Source organism: Anolis carolinensis, unplaced genomic scaffold, assembly GCF_035594765.1.
Source record: "Anolis carolinensis isolate JA03-04 unplaced genomic scaffold, rAnoCar3.1.pri scaffold_7, whole genome shotgun sequence".
Classification (NCBI taxonomy): domain Eukaryota; kingdom Metazoa; phylum Chordata; class Lepidosauria; order Squamata; family Dactyloidae; genus Anolis; species Anolis carolinensis.
In genome coordinates this window covers 34,138,503-34,154,616 of record NW_026943818.1, presented here as the reverse complement: position 1 = coordinate 34,154,616, position 16,114 = coordinate 34,138,503, and the positions used below count along the sequence as shown (strand labels likewise).

The 16,114-nt window shown below is 41.2% G+C and overlaps 1 protein-coding gene across 2 annotated transcripts in view; it reads left to right on the top strand.

The window, feature by feature from the left end:
- The window catches only part of csnk1g2 (casein kinase 1 gamma 2), a 46,301-nt gene that overhangs the window by 19,043 nt on the left and 11,144 nt on the right, over nt 1-16,114 (top strand). For both annotated transcript variants that reach the window (XM_062959253.1, XM_062959254.1), the window contains 8 exons: nt 2,189-2,229; nt 4,785-4,854; nt 4,952-5,100; nt 6,854-7,088; nt 9,009-9,094; nt 9,199-9,283; nt 10,927-11,075; nt 15,472-15,555. In XM_062959253.1, coding sequence (XP_062815323.1) covers nt 2,189-2,229; nt 4,785-4,854; nt 4,952-5,100; nt 6,854-7,088; nt 9,009-9,094; nt 9,199-9,283; nt 10,927-11,075; nt 15,472-15,555 — 899 coding nt within the window. The remainder of the gene's footprint in view (nt 1-2,188; nt 2,230-4,784; nt 4,855-4,951; nt 5,101-6,853; nt 7,089-9,008; nt 9,095-9,198; nt 9,284-10,926; nt 11,076-15,471; nt 15,556-16,114) is intronic.

The window sequence follows — 16,114 nt, the reverse complement described above, 5'->3', positions numbered from 1 at the left end:
ACAGATCTTCCCGCCCCAAATTTCCTGTTATATTCCATGGTGAGAAAACAGCTTGCTCTAGTGGCCCATCCCAGGTAGGAAATTCCTGATATATTCCATGGTGAGAAAATAGCACCCTCTTGTGGTCTGTTCCAGGAACTAAATATAAATATTATATTCCTAATACATTCCATGGTAAGAAAACAGCTCCCTCTAGTGGCCCATCCCAGGTACGAAATTCCTGATATATTCCATGGTGAGAAAACAGCTCCCTCTAGTGGTCTTTTCCAAGAGCTAAATATAAATATTAATTCCTAATAATAATACTAATAATAATAAGTTTATTTATATCCCACCTCCATCTCCCCCGATTACAGCAAAATCAGATACAAAACAATTAATACATTCTTAATTAATCCTAATACATTCCTTGGTTGGAAAACAGCACCCTCTAGTGGTCTTTTCCAGGAACTAATATCAACTAATATAAATTATTGTCCTGTTTTTAATTCTGTTGATATGTTTTATTGTTATATGTAGTTATGTTTTTAATTGATTGTTCTGTGTTTTAATTGGAAAACAGCACCCTCTAGTGGTGTATCCCAGGAACTAAATATAAATACTATATTCCTGATATATTCCATTATTAGGAAACAGCACCCTCTAGTGGTCTATCCCAGGAACTAAATATAAATACTATATTCCTGATATATTCCATGGTTAGAAAACAGTACCCTCTAGTGGTCGTTTCCAGGAACTAAATATAAATACTATATTCCTGATACATTCCATGGTTGGAAAACAGCACCCTCTAGTGGTCGTTTCCAGGAACTAAATATAAATACAATATTCCTGATACATTCCATGGTTAGAAAACAGCACCCTCTAGTGGTCGTTTCCAGGAACTAAATATAAATACAATATTCCTGATACATTCCATGGTTAGAAAACAGCACCCTCTAGTGGTCGTTTCCAGGAACTAAATATAAATACAATATTCCTGATACATTCCATGGTTAGAAAACAGCACCCTCTAGTGGTCGTTTCCAGGAACTAAATATAAATACAATATTCCTGATACATTCCATGGTTAGAAAACAGCACCCTCTAGTGGTCGTTTCCAGGAACTAAATATAAATACAATATTCCTGATACATTCCATGGTTAGAAAACAGCACCCTCTAGTGGTCGTTTCCAGGAACTAAGTATAAATACAATATTCCTGATACATTCCATGGTTAGAAAACAGCACCCTCTTGTGGTCTTTTCCAGGAACTAAATATATATATTCCTGATATATTCCATTATTAGGAAACAGCACCCTCTAGTGGTCTGTTCCAGGAACTAAATATAAATACTATATTCCTGATATATTCTATTACAGTAGAGTCTCACTTATCCAAGCTAAACGGGCCGGCAGAAGCTTGGATAAGCGAATATCTTGGATTATAAGGACTGATCAAGGAGAAGCCTATTAAACATCAAATTAGGTTATGATTTTACAAATTAAGCACCAAAACATCATGTTATACAACAAATTTGACAGAAAAAGTAGTTCAATACGCAGTAATGTTATGTTGTAATTACTGTATTTACGAATTTAGCACCAAAATATCATGATATATTGGAAACATTGACTACAAAAATGGCTTGGATTATCCAGAGGCTTGGATAAGCGAGGCTTGGATAAGTGAGACTCTACTGTATTAGGAAATAGCACCCTCCAGTGGTCTTTTCCAGGAACTAAATATAAATACTATATTCCTAGTATATTCCCTGGTTAGAAAACAGCACCCTCTAGTGGTCTTTTCCAGGAACTAAATATAGATATTCCTGATATATTCCATGGTGAGAAAACAGCACCCTCTAGTGGTGTATCCCAGGAACTAAATATAAATACTATATTCCTGATATATTCCATTATTAGGAAACAGCACCCTCTAGTGGTCTTTTCCAGGAACTAAATATAGATATTCCTGATATATTTCATGGTTAGAAAACAGCACCCTCTAGTGGTATTTTCCAGGTACTAAATATAAATACTACATTCCATGGTTGGAAAACAGTGCCCTCTTGTGGTCTGTCTCAGGAACTAAATATAAATTCTATATTCCTAGTACATCCCGTGATTGGAAAAGAGCGTCCTCTAGTGGTCTTTAGCTCAGCGTCTTATCTGCTCAGGGTCTTTTCCATCTTTTTTTTTCCGCAGGGAAGAATCTCTATACGAACGAATACGTCGCCATCAAGTTGGTAAGCTGGATTTCTCTTCTGTTTCTTGGTGGGAAATGTCCTTTTCTTTTTACTCACTCCTACAAACGAACATTACATTTATATATAGATAGATATTGTTGAAAGACATAGATTGGGTGACTGTGTCTTTTGTGGCCAAATATGGTGCGATTTGTTTCAGTGGTTTTGTTGTTTACTCAGTCCTACAAACGTACATTACCTTTTTATATATATAGATATTACTATTATATAGAATACTAGCTGTGCCCAGCCACGCGTTGCTGTGGCAAAATATGGTGTTCTGGGAAATAAAGTATTGAGGAACTGGTTGTAGTTAAGGTAAAGGGTAAACGTTTTCCCCTGACATTAAGTCCAGTCATGTCTGACTCAGAGTGTTGGTGCTCATCTCCATTTCTAAGCCGAAGAGCCGGCGTTGTCCGTAGACTCCTCCAAGGTCATGTGGGATGACTACATGGAGCGGCGTTACCTTCCCGCCAGAGCAGTACCTATTGATGCACTCACATTTGCATGTTTTTGAACTTCTGGGTTGGCAGAAGCTGGGGCTAACAGTGGGGGCTCTCTCCGCTCCCCCAATTCAAACCTGTGGCCTTTCGGTCCAGAAGTTCAGCAGCTCAGCGCTTTAACACGCTGCGCCATCAGGGGACATTATTTCCTAAAGGTTGTGAATATACAATATTTCTGATTGGTTTTTTTTGTTTGTTGGAGGCAAGTATGAATGCTGCAATTAGGAAAAATGATTAGGATGTAATGGCCTTGCAGCTTTAAAGCTTGGCTGTTTCCTCCCTGAGTGAATTTTTTGTTGGGAGGTGTTAGCTGGCCCTGATTGTTTCCTGTCTGGAATTCCCTTGTTTTCAGAGTGGTGTTGTTTGCGATATTTTATGTGCTTCTACTGTCTGTGGCCCTGAGAAAACAGAGGATTTGCCAGACTTTGATGATGGGAATACTTTGTTGGGAGGTGTTAGCTGGCCCTGATTGTTTCCTGTGTGGAATTCCCCTGTTTATTTACTGTCCTGGTTTTAGAGATTATATTGTTCTGCATTATTCTATCCCAGTAATTATTTCATATTAAAGAAGAATCTCACTTATCCAACATTCGCTTATACAATGTTCTGGATTATCCAACGCAGTCTGCCTTTTCATAATCAATGCTTTTGTAGTCAGTGTTTTAAATTCATTGTGATATTTTAGTGGTAAATTTGTAAATACAGTATGTAAATACTACATAGCATTACTGCGCATGGAACTCCTTTTTCTGTCAAATTTGTTGTATAATATGATGTTTTGGTGCTTAATTTGTATAACGATTACCTAATTTGATGTTTAATTGGCTTTTCCTGAATCCCTTCTTATTATCCAACATATTCACTTATCCTGCCGGCCTGTTTGCGTTGGATAAGTGAGACTCTACTGTATATTTCTAATCTTATATTATCTGCTCAGAACTGGATTATATGAGGCTCCTTCTACACAGCTGTATAAAATGCACACTGAAGTGGATGATATGGCAGTGTGGACTGAAGATAATCCAGGTCAAAGCAGATAATATAAGATTATAAAAGGGTAATATAGCTGTGGGCCTTGAGTCTACACTGCCATATAGTCCAGTTCAAATCAGATAATCTGTATTTTATAGGCAATGTGGAAGAGGCCTAAGTGAGGCCTAACTCTGCCTGTCCCCTGGGCTGCGTGGGTTGCTAGGAGACCAAGTGGGCGGAGCTTAGCCTTCTAACTGGCAGCAATTGGATAAAAACAATTATTCCTCTCCCTCTAATTAGGACTTTGTTTTTCTTTTCTTTTTGTTGTATGAACGTAGAGGCATGGATGAGGGGTTGTGCTGCCAAGTTTAGTGTTTCTGGGATGTGTAGTTTTGTTGTTTTGTCCTAGGCTGAAATTTCATTACTCTTTTATATATATAGACTAGCTGTGCCCGGCCACGTGTCGCTGTGGCGAAGTATGGTGGTATGGGAAATAAAGGAATTGGTGGTAGTTAAGGTAAAGGGTAAAGGTTTTACCTGACATTAAGTCCATTATAAATGGGTTATATAGCTGTGTGGAAGGGCCTTGAGTCTACAACTGCCATATAATCCAGTTCAAATCAGATAATCTGTATTTTATAGGCAGTGTGGAAGAGGCCTAAGTGAGGCCTAACTCTGCCTGTCCCCTGGGCTGCGTGGGTTGCAAGTGGGCAGAGCTTAGCCTTCTAACAGGCAGCAATTGGATAAAAACAATTATTCCTCTCCCTCTAATTAGGACTTTATTTTTCTTTTCTTTTTGTTGTATCAACCTAGAGGCGTGGATGAGCGGTCGTGCTGTCAATTTTCGAGGTTGGGGGGTGTTTAGTTTTGTTGTTTTGTTGGTTGCCGGGATTCCATCACTCATATATATATATATATATATATATATATATATATATATATGTTATAATATTATATAATAATAATAATAATAATAATAATAATAATAATAATAATAATAATATAGTAATAATTTTAATAATATGGCCAAATTGGTGGGTTTTGATGATGGATGGATCGATTGGAATCCTTTTTCTTCAGGAACCTATCAAATCCAGAGCCCCTCAGCTTCATCTGGAGTACCGATTCTACAAACAGCTTGGCAATGCAGGTGAGTGGAAGAGACACCATTATGATGATGATGATGAGGATTATTATATTTATGGAGAAGCGACACCTCACCTCTCGCTCTCCTCTCCCGCTTGCAGAAGGGATCCCTCAGGTCTACTACTTCGGCCCTTGCGGGAAGTACAACGCCATGGTGCTGGAGCTACTGGGCCCCAGTTTGGAGGACCTCTTTGACCTCTGCGACCGGACCTTCAGCCTCAAGACGGTCCTCATGATCGCCATCCAGCTGGTAAGGAAAAAGGAGCCTTCCAAGCCTTTCACTATTTATTTCTTCATGTATATATTTGCTAACCTGTGTTCTATATGTATATTGCTTTGCCAGCTTGGTGTGGGCGGGGTTATAGATATATGATTGTACTGAGCATGTTCAGACTCAGGACTCCTTTTGTTTTGTTTTTTAAAAAATGTCTTTATTGGTGCTTTTCCACAGTTGTGATACACAAACATAGTGACAATGAAACAAGACTACTTATTATATGACATCCAAACAGAACTGGTGCCGACCCAAGTGACATAAAAAAGGAGAGGGGAAGGAAGAGGGGAAAAAGTAAAAAATTAAAAATAAAATAAAAAGAGAGAAAAAAAATTATATATACAGTAGAGTCTCACTTATCCGGCAGAAGCTTGGATAAGCGAATATCTTGGATAATAAGGAGGGATTAAGGAAAAGCCTATTAAACATCCAATTAGGTTATGATTTTACAAATGAAGCACCAAAACATCATGTTATACAACAAATTTGGCAGAAAAAGTAGTTCAATACGCAGTAATGTTCTGTTGTAATTACTGTATTTATGAATTTAGCACCAAAATATCATGATATATTGAAAACATTGACTACAAAAATGTGTTGGATAATCCAGAACGTTGGATAAGCGAGTGTTGGATAAGTGTCAAATTTTCTTTCAAATTTGTTGTATAATATGATGTTTTGATGCTTAATGTGTATAACGATTACCTAATTTGATATTTAATTGGCTTTTCCTGAATCCCTTCTTATTATCCAACATATTCACTTATCCAACGTTCTGCCGGCCTGTTTATGTTGGATAAGTGAGACTCTACTGTATATTTCTAATCTCTAATAAATTTAAATAATAAATAATTTCTAATAAATTTATATTCTCTGCTTCGAACTGGATTCTATGAGGCCCCTTCTTCACAGCTGTATAAAATGCACACTGAAGTGGATTATATGGTAGTGTGGAGTCAAGATAATCCAGTGCAAAGCAGATAATATAAGATTCTAAATGGGTTATAGAGCTGTGTGGAAGGGCCTTGAGTCTGCACTGCCATATAATCCAGTTCAAATCCAATAATCTGTATCTTATAGGCAGTGTGGAAGAGGCCTAAGTGAGGCCTAACTCTGCCTGTCCCCTGGGCATATTCACTTATCTAATGTTCTGCCAGCCTGTTTATGTTGGATAAGTGAGATTCTACTGTATATTTATAATCTTAAATTATCTGCTTAGAACTGGATTATATGAGGCCCCTTCTTTACAGCTGTATAAAATGCACACTGAAGTGGATTACATGGCAGTGTGGAGTCAGGATAATCCAGTGCAAAGCAGATAATATAAGATTATAAATGGGTTATATAGCTGTGTGGAAGGGCCTTGAGTCTACACTGCCATATAATCCAGTGCAAATTAGATAATCTGTGGATGAGGCCTAAGTGAGGCCTAAGTCTGCCTGTCCCCTAACTGAACCCTTGGCTGAGTTGGTTGCTAGGAGACCAAGTGGGCAGAGATTAGCCCTCTAAACTGGACTTTATTTTTCTTTTCTTTTTGTTGTATCAAGCTAGAGCCGTGGATGATGGGTTGTGTTGTCAAATTTCGAGGTTGGGCAGCCTGTAGTTTTGTTGTTTTGTGGGTTGCCGTGATTACATCACTCTTTTATTTATATATATATATATATATATATATATATATATATATATATCGAGAGAGATTTTCGGCAGTGTCCCCCTTCTTTCCCTCCAGATCACACGGATGGAATATGTTCACACCAAAAGCCTGATCTACCGCGACGTCAAGCCGGAGAACTTCCTAGTGGGGCGCCCCGGGAGCAAGCGCCAGCACACCATCCACATCATTGACTTCGGCCTGGCCAAAGAGTACATCGACCCCGAGACCAAAAAACACATCCCGTACCGGGAGCACAAGAGCCTCACGGGGACCGCGCGGTACATGAGCATCAACACCCACCTGGGGAAAGGTGAGCGGGTCTCACGCTCCAAGTCTCTATTATTATTATTATTATTATTATTATTATTATTATTATTATTATTATTATTATTATGAACTGCTAGGCTAGGAGAGGTACCTATTGATCTACTCACATTTGCATGTTTTGGAACTGCTTTGTATTACTTTATAATATTATTATCAATATTATATGTACATACAATATATCAATATTACACGCAATATATCAATATATTGATATATTATATGTACATACAATATATGTATAATATACAATATTATATGTACATACAATATATTATTAGCATAGCACAATATAAGCATTATATATTACTATATTGTACTGTGTGTTGTCGAAGGCTTTCATGGCCGGGATCACAGGGTTGTTGTATGTTTTCTGGGCTGTATGGCCATGTTCTAGAAGTATTCTCTCCTGACGTTTCGCCCACATCTATGGCAAGCATCCTCACAACCTCCGACGATGCCTGCCATAGATGTGGGCGAAACGTCAGGAGAGAATACTTCTAGAACATGGCCATACAGCCCGGAAAACATACAACAACCCTATCTTGTACTATACCACTATATTGCAATATTATTAGTAAGATTACATGTAATATATAATATACAATTATAATACTGTATTATTGTTATATTGTATTGCATTATAATATCATTATCAATATTATCTGTAGATGTGTCATGATCTCCAATCTTTGACATGTCCGGTTGGCTGTCAAAGAACAGATGCCAGCCATAAAACGGGCCAGCCATAAAACCTCAATGACACTCTGGTAGGTGAGAGCCCCTATATAAATGGGCCAAAGAGAAGGTTCTGGCATTCTGTACAAATTGTTATCTTCTCCCAGTTGTGCTGTGGGTCAGAAAAAGCACCAAGACACACGCTGGTAGATTCCAACAGGTTTTATTGTACAGAATACCAGAACCTTCTCTTTGGCCCATTTATATAGGGGCTCTCACATACCAGAGGGTAATTGAGGTTTTATGGATTGTTAGGTTCCCTTCCAGTTGTGTTGTGGGTCAGCCTTCCACCAGAAAAAGCATCAAGACACACGCTGGTAGATTCCAACAGGTTTTATTGTACAAAATACCAGAACCTTCTCTTTGGCCCATTTATATAGGGGCTCTCAGCTACCAGAGTGTAGTTGAGGTTTTATGGCTATACCAGAACCGTCTCTTTAGCCCATTTATATAGGGGCTCTCACCTACCAGAGTGTCATTGAGGTTTTATGGCTATACCAGAACCTTCTCTTTGGCCCATTTATATAGGGGCTCTCACCTACCAGAGTGTCATTGAGGTTTTATGGCTATACCAGAACCTTCTCTTTGGCCCATTTATATAGGGGCTCTCACCTACCAGAGTGCAATTGAGGTTTTATGGCTATACCAGAACCTTCTCTTTGGCCCATTTATATAGGGGCTCTCACCTACCAGAGTGCAATTGAGGTTTTATGGCTATACCAGAACCTTCTCTTTGGCCCATTTATATAGGGGCTCTCACCTACCAGAGTGTCATTGAGGTTTTATGGCTATACCAGAACCTTCTCTTTGGCCCATTTATATAGGGGCTGTCACCTACCAGAGTGTCATTGAGGTTTTATGGCTATATCAGAACCTTCTCTTTGGCCCATTTATATAGGGGCTCTCACCTACCAGAGTGTCATTGAGGTTTTATGGCTGGCGTCTGTTCTTTGTCAGCCGACCGGAGATGCCAAAGATTGGAGATCATGACAAGATACAATATATTTTATTACTAGTATAGCATATTAGTATCATATATTATTGTCATGGTGTCTCTCTGGCCCCCGTTCTTCACTCTTTCCTAAGTATTGTTTTGGTCCAGAGTAATGGGTGGCTATGAGTTCGAAATAACGAGCCAGTCCAACTTCCTTTTCTGTCTCCTGCGCAGAACAAAGCCGCAGAGACGACCTGGAAGCGCTGGGTCACATGTTCATGTACTTCCTCCGGGGGAGTTTGCCTTGGCAAGGCCTCAAGGTGAGTCCGTTCCCCACGGAAACGGGGGGCGGGGAGGATCCCGAAAACAGAGCCCTCGTGTCTGATGAGGATAACGTCTTCCTTTCTGACTGTCCTCCTTTTAGGCCGACACGCTGAAGGAGCGCTACCAGAAAATCGGTGACACCAAGAGAGCCACGCCGGTGGAGGTGCTGTGCGAAAACTTCCCTGGTGAGCACCGGAAAAAGGGGGGGGGGGTGTTGAGAGTGTAAAATAGTGGTGCCCCTGCCCCATCCCTAGGTCTTGGTTGCTTCTAATTTTCCAGACACATTGAGGCCATTTGCTTAAAAAGAAATCCTTAAATACAAAGGATTCGGGAAGAGAGCAAGGACGGTGCCCGGCGGTCTTCCTTTGGGAGGGAGTCCCGTGTTAAATGGACTGAGAGAAAGCCTTTCCCCTAAAGACCTTAACACAGTGGTTCCCAAACTTATTTGGCCTGCCGCCCGCTTTCCAGAAAAAATATAACTCAGCGCCCTCTAGAAAGGGAGGCGTGGCTTAGAGGGGTGGGCGTGGCTCCTGCTCAAGAGGGCGGGGCCGAGCCTCTCCCCTAGTCCAAGATGCAGGGCCGGGAGGGGAGGTGGGTGGGGCCACAAATGGGCTGCCAGGACTGGGATGGGCGGAGTTACGAGCACTGAGGCAGGGCTGAGCTTCTATCCCTATCCCTATATAGAGGCTCAGCCCTGTCTCAGGCTCTTGGAAGGAGGCCCCGCCCCTAGCCCTGCCCTTTAGTCCTAAAAGGTCTCTCAGGAGAAATATAGAGGCTCATCCCTGTCTCATGCTCTTGGGAAGAGGCCCCGCCCCTAGCCCCGCCCTTTAGTCCTAAAAGGTCTCTCAGGAGAGATATAGAGGCTCAGCCCTGTCTCAGGCTCTTGGGAAGAGGCCCCGCCCCTAGCCCCGCCCTTTAGTCCTAAAAGGTCTCTCAGGAGAGATATAGAGGCTCAGCCCTGTCTCAGGCTCTTGGGAAGAGGCCCCACCCCTGCCCCTAGCCCCGCCCTTTAGTCCTAAAAGGTCTCTCAGGAGAGATATAGAGGCTCAGCCCTGTCTCAGGCTCTTGGGAAGAGGCCCCACCCCTGCCCCTAGCCCCGCCCTTTAGTCCTAAAAGGTCTCTCAGGAGAGATATAGAGGCTCAGCCCTGTCTCAGGCTCTTGGGAAGAGGCCCCACCCCTGCCCCTAGCCCCGCCCTTTAGTCCTAAAAGGCCTCTCAGGAGAAATATAGAGGCTCATCCCTGTCTCATGCTCTTGGGAAGAGGCCCCGCCCCCACCCCTAGCCCCTCCCTTTAATCCTAAAGGTCTCAGGAGAAATATAGAGGCTCAGCCCTGTCTCAGTCTCTTGGAAGGAGGCCCCGCCCCCACCCCTAGCCCCGCACTTTAGTCCTAAAAGGCCTCTCAGGAGAAATATAGAGGCTCAGCCCTGTCTCAGGCTCTTGGAAGGAGGCCCCGCCCCCTTCCTTAACTCCGTCCTTTAGTCCTAAAAGGCCTCTCAGGAGAGGTATAGAGGCTCAGCCCTATCTCAGTCTCTTGGGAAGAGGCCCCGCCCCCACCCCTAGCCCCACTCTTCAGTCCTAAAAGGCCTCTCAGGAGAAGTATAGAGGCTCAGCCACTTGGGAAGAGGCCCCGCCCCTCCTCTGGCCCCGCCCCCGTGACCTAATAAGTGCCATCACCACCCCCCTGGATCGCTGCAGCGCCCACCAGGACATTAGAGCGATCGTAGAATCAGCAAGTGTATAATCCATAGGCCTTAATGCAAAGATCTCAGAAAAGCGAATGTGTCTTTTGATTGGCGGCCACTCACTGCTCTCTATCTGTATCCGCAGAGGAGATGGCCACGTACCTGCGCTACGTGCGGCGCCTGGACTTCTTTGAGAAGCCAGACTACGACTATCTGAGGAAGCTCTTCACCGACCTGTTTGACCGGAACGGCTTCGTCTTCGATTATGAATACGACTGGGCCGGGAAGCCCTTAGTAAGTGCCCCTCTGTGCCTGTGTTTGTGGCAGTTTGGCCAGTTTTTTTTTACTATTTCAACCTACAGATTGTTTCCTATCTGGTGGTTTTACTTATTACCTATTATGATATTATGGGCCCGGGCTGTGGCGCAGGCGGGAGAGCAAGCCAGTGCAATTAACTGCAATGAATCACTCCGAGCAGGAGGTCATGAGTTCGAGTCCCGCTCGGAGCCTATGTTTGTCTTGTCTTTGTTCTGTGTTAAAAGGCATTGAATGTTTGCCTATATGTGTAATGTGATCCGCCCTGAGTCCCCTTCGGGGTGAGAAGGGCGGAATATAAATGCTGTAAATCATAAATATTGATGTTAAAATGCTGGTTTAATCTATGTAATGTTATATGCCTATTGTGTTTGTTTTATTGTAACTGTACTTTATTTTGCTTATTGTGGATATTCGGGCTTCACCCCATGTTAGCCACCCCAAGTCCCTGCAGGGAGATGGAGACGGGATATAAAAATAAAGTTGTTGTTATTATTATTATTATTAGTACCGTATATACTCGAGTATAAGCCGTCCCGAATATAATATTATAATATATTGTATATGCACATAATATTAATAATATTATTTTGTAATACAATATAATACCAAAAATCTATATATATAAAAGAGTGATGGCATCATGGCGACCCACAAAACAACAAAACTACAGGCCCTCCAACCTCGAAATTTGACAACACAACCCATCATCCACGCCTCTAGGTTGATACAACAAAAAGAAAAGAAAAATAAAGTCCTAATTAGAGAGAGAGGAATAATTGCTTTTATCCAATTGCTGCCAGTTAGAAGGCTAAGCTCCTCCAACTTGGTCTCCTAGCAACCCAATAAAAAATAATAAAAAACACTAAAAAATTAATACAATAAAATACTATAATAACAGAAAATAACTAAAAATAATACAAGAAAATAATAAAATATAATAAATAAAAATATAACTTACAATAAAATTAATAAAAATGCAAATAAAGTCAAATCAAAATTACACAACAATTTTTAACCAATACCACCACCACTTTGCCACAGCAACGCGTGGCCGGGCACAGCTAGTACAATATATAATATTAATTATAAATTATATATTACATGTAATATTATTATTAATATTACAATATATAGATATCGTACAATATGATAATTTATTGCCAGTATTGTGCTATGCTAATAATATAATATTGTATGTAAATTTAATTTGTAAGCAGCTCTGAGTCCCCTTCAGGGTGAGAAGGGCGGGATATAAATGTATTACGGTAAATAAATAAATAAATAAATAAATAAATAATAAGCCGAGGGACCTAATTGTGCTACAAAAAAACTGGGAAAACATTGACTCCAGTATAAGCCGAGGGTGGTAAATTTCAGAAATAAAAATAGATACCCATAAAATTACATTAATTGAGGCATCCGTAGGTTAAATGTTTTTGAATATTTACATCAAGCTCAAATTTAAGATAAGACTGTCCAACTCTGATCCAATCATTATTCTCATCTTCTTCAATGTCAATGTGCTTATGTCTCCTTTTAATAATAATAGAGTAAAATAATACATGTAATAATAATAATAAAGACAGGAAAATAATACATGTGATAAATAGAGTAAAATAATACATGCAATAATAATAATAATAATAATAATAATAATAATAATAATAATAATAATAATAATAATAATATCAGAGTGAAATAATAAATGGGAAGTGTTCGACTTGTGATTTTGTGATACAAAATCCAGCATATCTATCTTGTTTGCTGTGTCATACAATAATAATAACAATAATAATAATAATAGAATAAAATAAATGTAATACAGTAGAGTCTCGCTTATCCAACATTCTGGATTATCCAACGCATTTTTGTAGTCAGTGTTTTCAAAACATCGTGATATTTTGGTGCTAAATTTGTAAATACAGTAATTACTACATAGCATTACTGCGTATTGAACTACTTTTTCTGTCAAATTTGTTGTATAACATGATGTTTTGGTGCTGAAATTGTAATTTTTGATGTTTAATAGGCTTTTCCTTAATCTTATTATCCTACATATTCGCTTATCCAACGTTCTGCCGGCCCATTTAGCTTGGATAAGCAAGACTACGATATTACTGATGATATTACGGTATAGTGGTATAGCGAGACTCTACTGTATTATTATTCTTAAATAAATTGGATAGCTATAATATTGATACTTCACTCCCCTCATTGGGTGGGTGGGTAATAATAATAATAATATATCGATATTGTATCTATCGAATTTATTCACATTGAATATATTATTCTTAAATAAATTCTATAGATACAGTGTCAATATATTATTACTAGCTGGGCCCGGCCACGCGTTGCTGTGGCGAAGTCTGGTGGTCTGGGAAATAAAGTATTGAGGGATTGGTGGTAGTTGAGGTAAAGGGTCAAGGTTTTCTCCTGACCTTAAGTCCAGTTGTGTCCGACTGCACACTGAAGTGGATTATACGGCAGTGTGGAGTCAAGATAATCCAGTTCAAAGCAGATAATATAAGATTATAAATGGGTAATATAGCTGTGTGGAAGGGCCTTGAGTCTACACTGCCATATAATCCAGTGCAAAACAGATCTGTATTTTATAGGCAGTGTGGAAGAGGCCTAAGTGAGGCCTAACTCTGCCTGTCCCCTGGGCTGAGTAGGTTGCTAGGAGACCAAGTGGGCGGAGTTTAGCTTTCTAACTGGCAGGAATGGATAAAAACAATTATTCCTCTCCCTCTAATTAGGACTTTATTTTTCTTTTCTTTTTGTTGTATGAACGTAGAGGCATGGATGAGGGGTTGTGCTGCCAGGTTTAGTGTTTCTGGGATGTGTAGTTTTGTTGTTTTGTCCTAGGCCGAAATTTCATTACCCTTTTATATATAGAGATTATTAAATTTATTTATTTATTCATTTATTTCCATCATTTCTATCCTGCCCTTCTCACCTCAAGGGACACATTGAATATATTATTATTCTTAAAGAAATTCTCTAGATACAATATCTATATTATTATTATTATTGACACAACGACGTTGTATGACACAGCAAACAAGATAGATATGCTGGATTTCGTTTCACAAAATCACAAGTCGAACACTTCCCAAGTGTCTAGGACTGTGTGATGTATTTTCGGATGATGCTCGCAGAACCCAGTAAGGTGGCCTTTTGCAGTTGGCAGATCGTAATTTTGTCAATGTCTATTGTTTCCAAATGCCGGCTGAGATCTTTTGGCAATGCACCCAGTGTGCCCATCACCACCTGCACTGGTTTCTGCCAGAGTCTTTGAAGTTCAATCTTGAGGTCCTGAGAGCGGCTGAGTTTTTCCTGTTGTTTTTCATCAATGCGACTGTCACCTGGGATGGCGACATCAATGATCCAAACCTTTTCTTTTCCACAACTGTGATGTCTGGTGTGTTGTGTTCCAGAACTTTGTCAGTCTGGATTCGGAAGTCCCACAGTATCTCTGCGTGCTCATTTTCCAATACTTTTCCAGGTTTGTGATCCCACCAGTTCTTTTCTGCTGGGAGGTGGTACTTGAGGCATAAGTTCCAATGGATCATTTGGGCCACATAGTTGTGCCTCTGTTTGTAGTCTGTCTGTGCAATTTTCTTATAGCAGCTGAGGATATGATCCATGGTTTCGTCGGTTTCCTTGCACAGTCTGCATTTTGGGTCATCAGCTGATTTTTCAATCTTGGCCTGAATTGCCTTTGTCCTGATGTCTTGCTCCTGGGCTGCAAGGATCAGGCCTTCTGTCTCCTTCTTCAGGGTCCCATTCGTGAGCCAGAGCCATGTCTTCTCCTTATCAGCTTTTCCTTCAATTTTGTCAAGGAACTTTCCGTGCAATGTTTTGTTGTGCCAGCGGTCAGCTCTAGTTTGTAGTGCGGTTTTCTTGTACTGATTCTGCTCTAGTTTGTAGTGTGGTTTTCTTGTACTGATTCTGCTCTAGTTTGTAGTGCGGTTTTCTTGTACTGATCCTGCTCTAGTTTGTAGTGCGGTTTTCTTGTACTGATTCTGCTCTAGTTTGTAGTGCGGTTTTCTTGTACTGGTTTTTTGTCTGCTGTGCTTTGAGGAGTTTCTGATTTTTGACTTCAATCAAAGCAGGTTCTTCACTTTGCTTTACATCTTCTGCCAGGGCAGGTTCTTCCCAAGTGTCTAGGACTGTGTGATGTATTTTCGGATGATGCGCGCAGATCCCAGCATTATTATTATTATTATTATTAAATGACATAAATGAGAGAGGTATGGCTATATTATTATTAAATAAACGAGAGAGATGGAATGCTTCTGGGAAGAGAGCCCGGAAAACTTTCGTTCGTTCCTTCCTTCCTTCCTTCTAACGTTGCTTGCCTTCCTTGCAGCCGACCCCCATCGGCACAATCCAGAGCGACGTCCAAGCCCAGGCCCCGAACCGGGAGAAAGCGCAGCAGTACATCAAGCAGCAGGTAGGCCTTGGGGGGGTCCGGGGGGGCCGGCAGGGAGAAAAGGGTCCCTCGGAGGGAGGGAGCCGGGCCCGTGTCCCCGCTGCAGGCTGCGTTCCGGCCTTGTTTTTCTCTTGTTTTGGCTCTTGCATGTCTTTTTTTTCTCTTCTTTTCTTCCCTCTTTCGCCTCTCATTCCGTGACTCCTTCCTTCCATCCTTTTCTCTTTCTTGGCTTATCGATTGTTCCCTCCCTCCCTCCTTTTCTTCGTCTTCCTTCCCTCCCTCCCTCCCTCCGCCATCAGCCATCACCCGACGGGGGGACGGAGCAGTGGGACCCCCAGCCCAGCCCCCAGCCTGCTGAGGAAGCCCTGGCCACGCACTTGGCCACCAGCAGGCTTGGGGGGTCCGTCCAGGTACACCCGCGGGGCAAACGGGGGGGTCCGGGGTCGGGCTCAAACCCCAGCCGCTTCCCTTCCGCCTGCTGCTTCCCAATCTCACCAGAGCTTGGATTTATTTTAGCCTGTGATTTGTTGGCATCACCCGTCGCTTCTCCCTTCCCTGTGTGGACCGATGGGATAAGAGC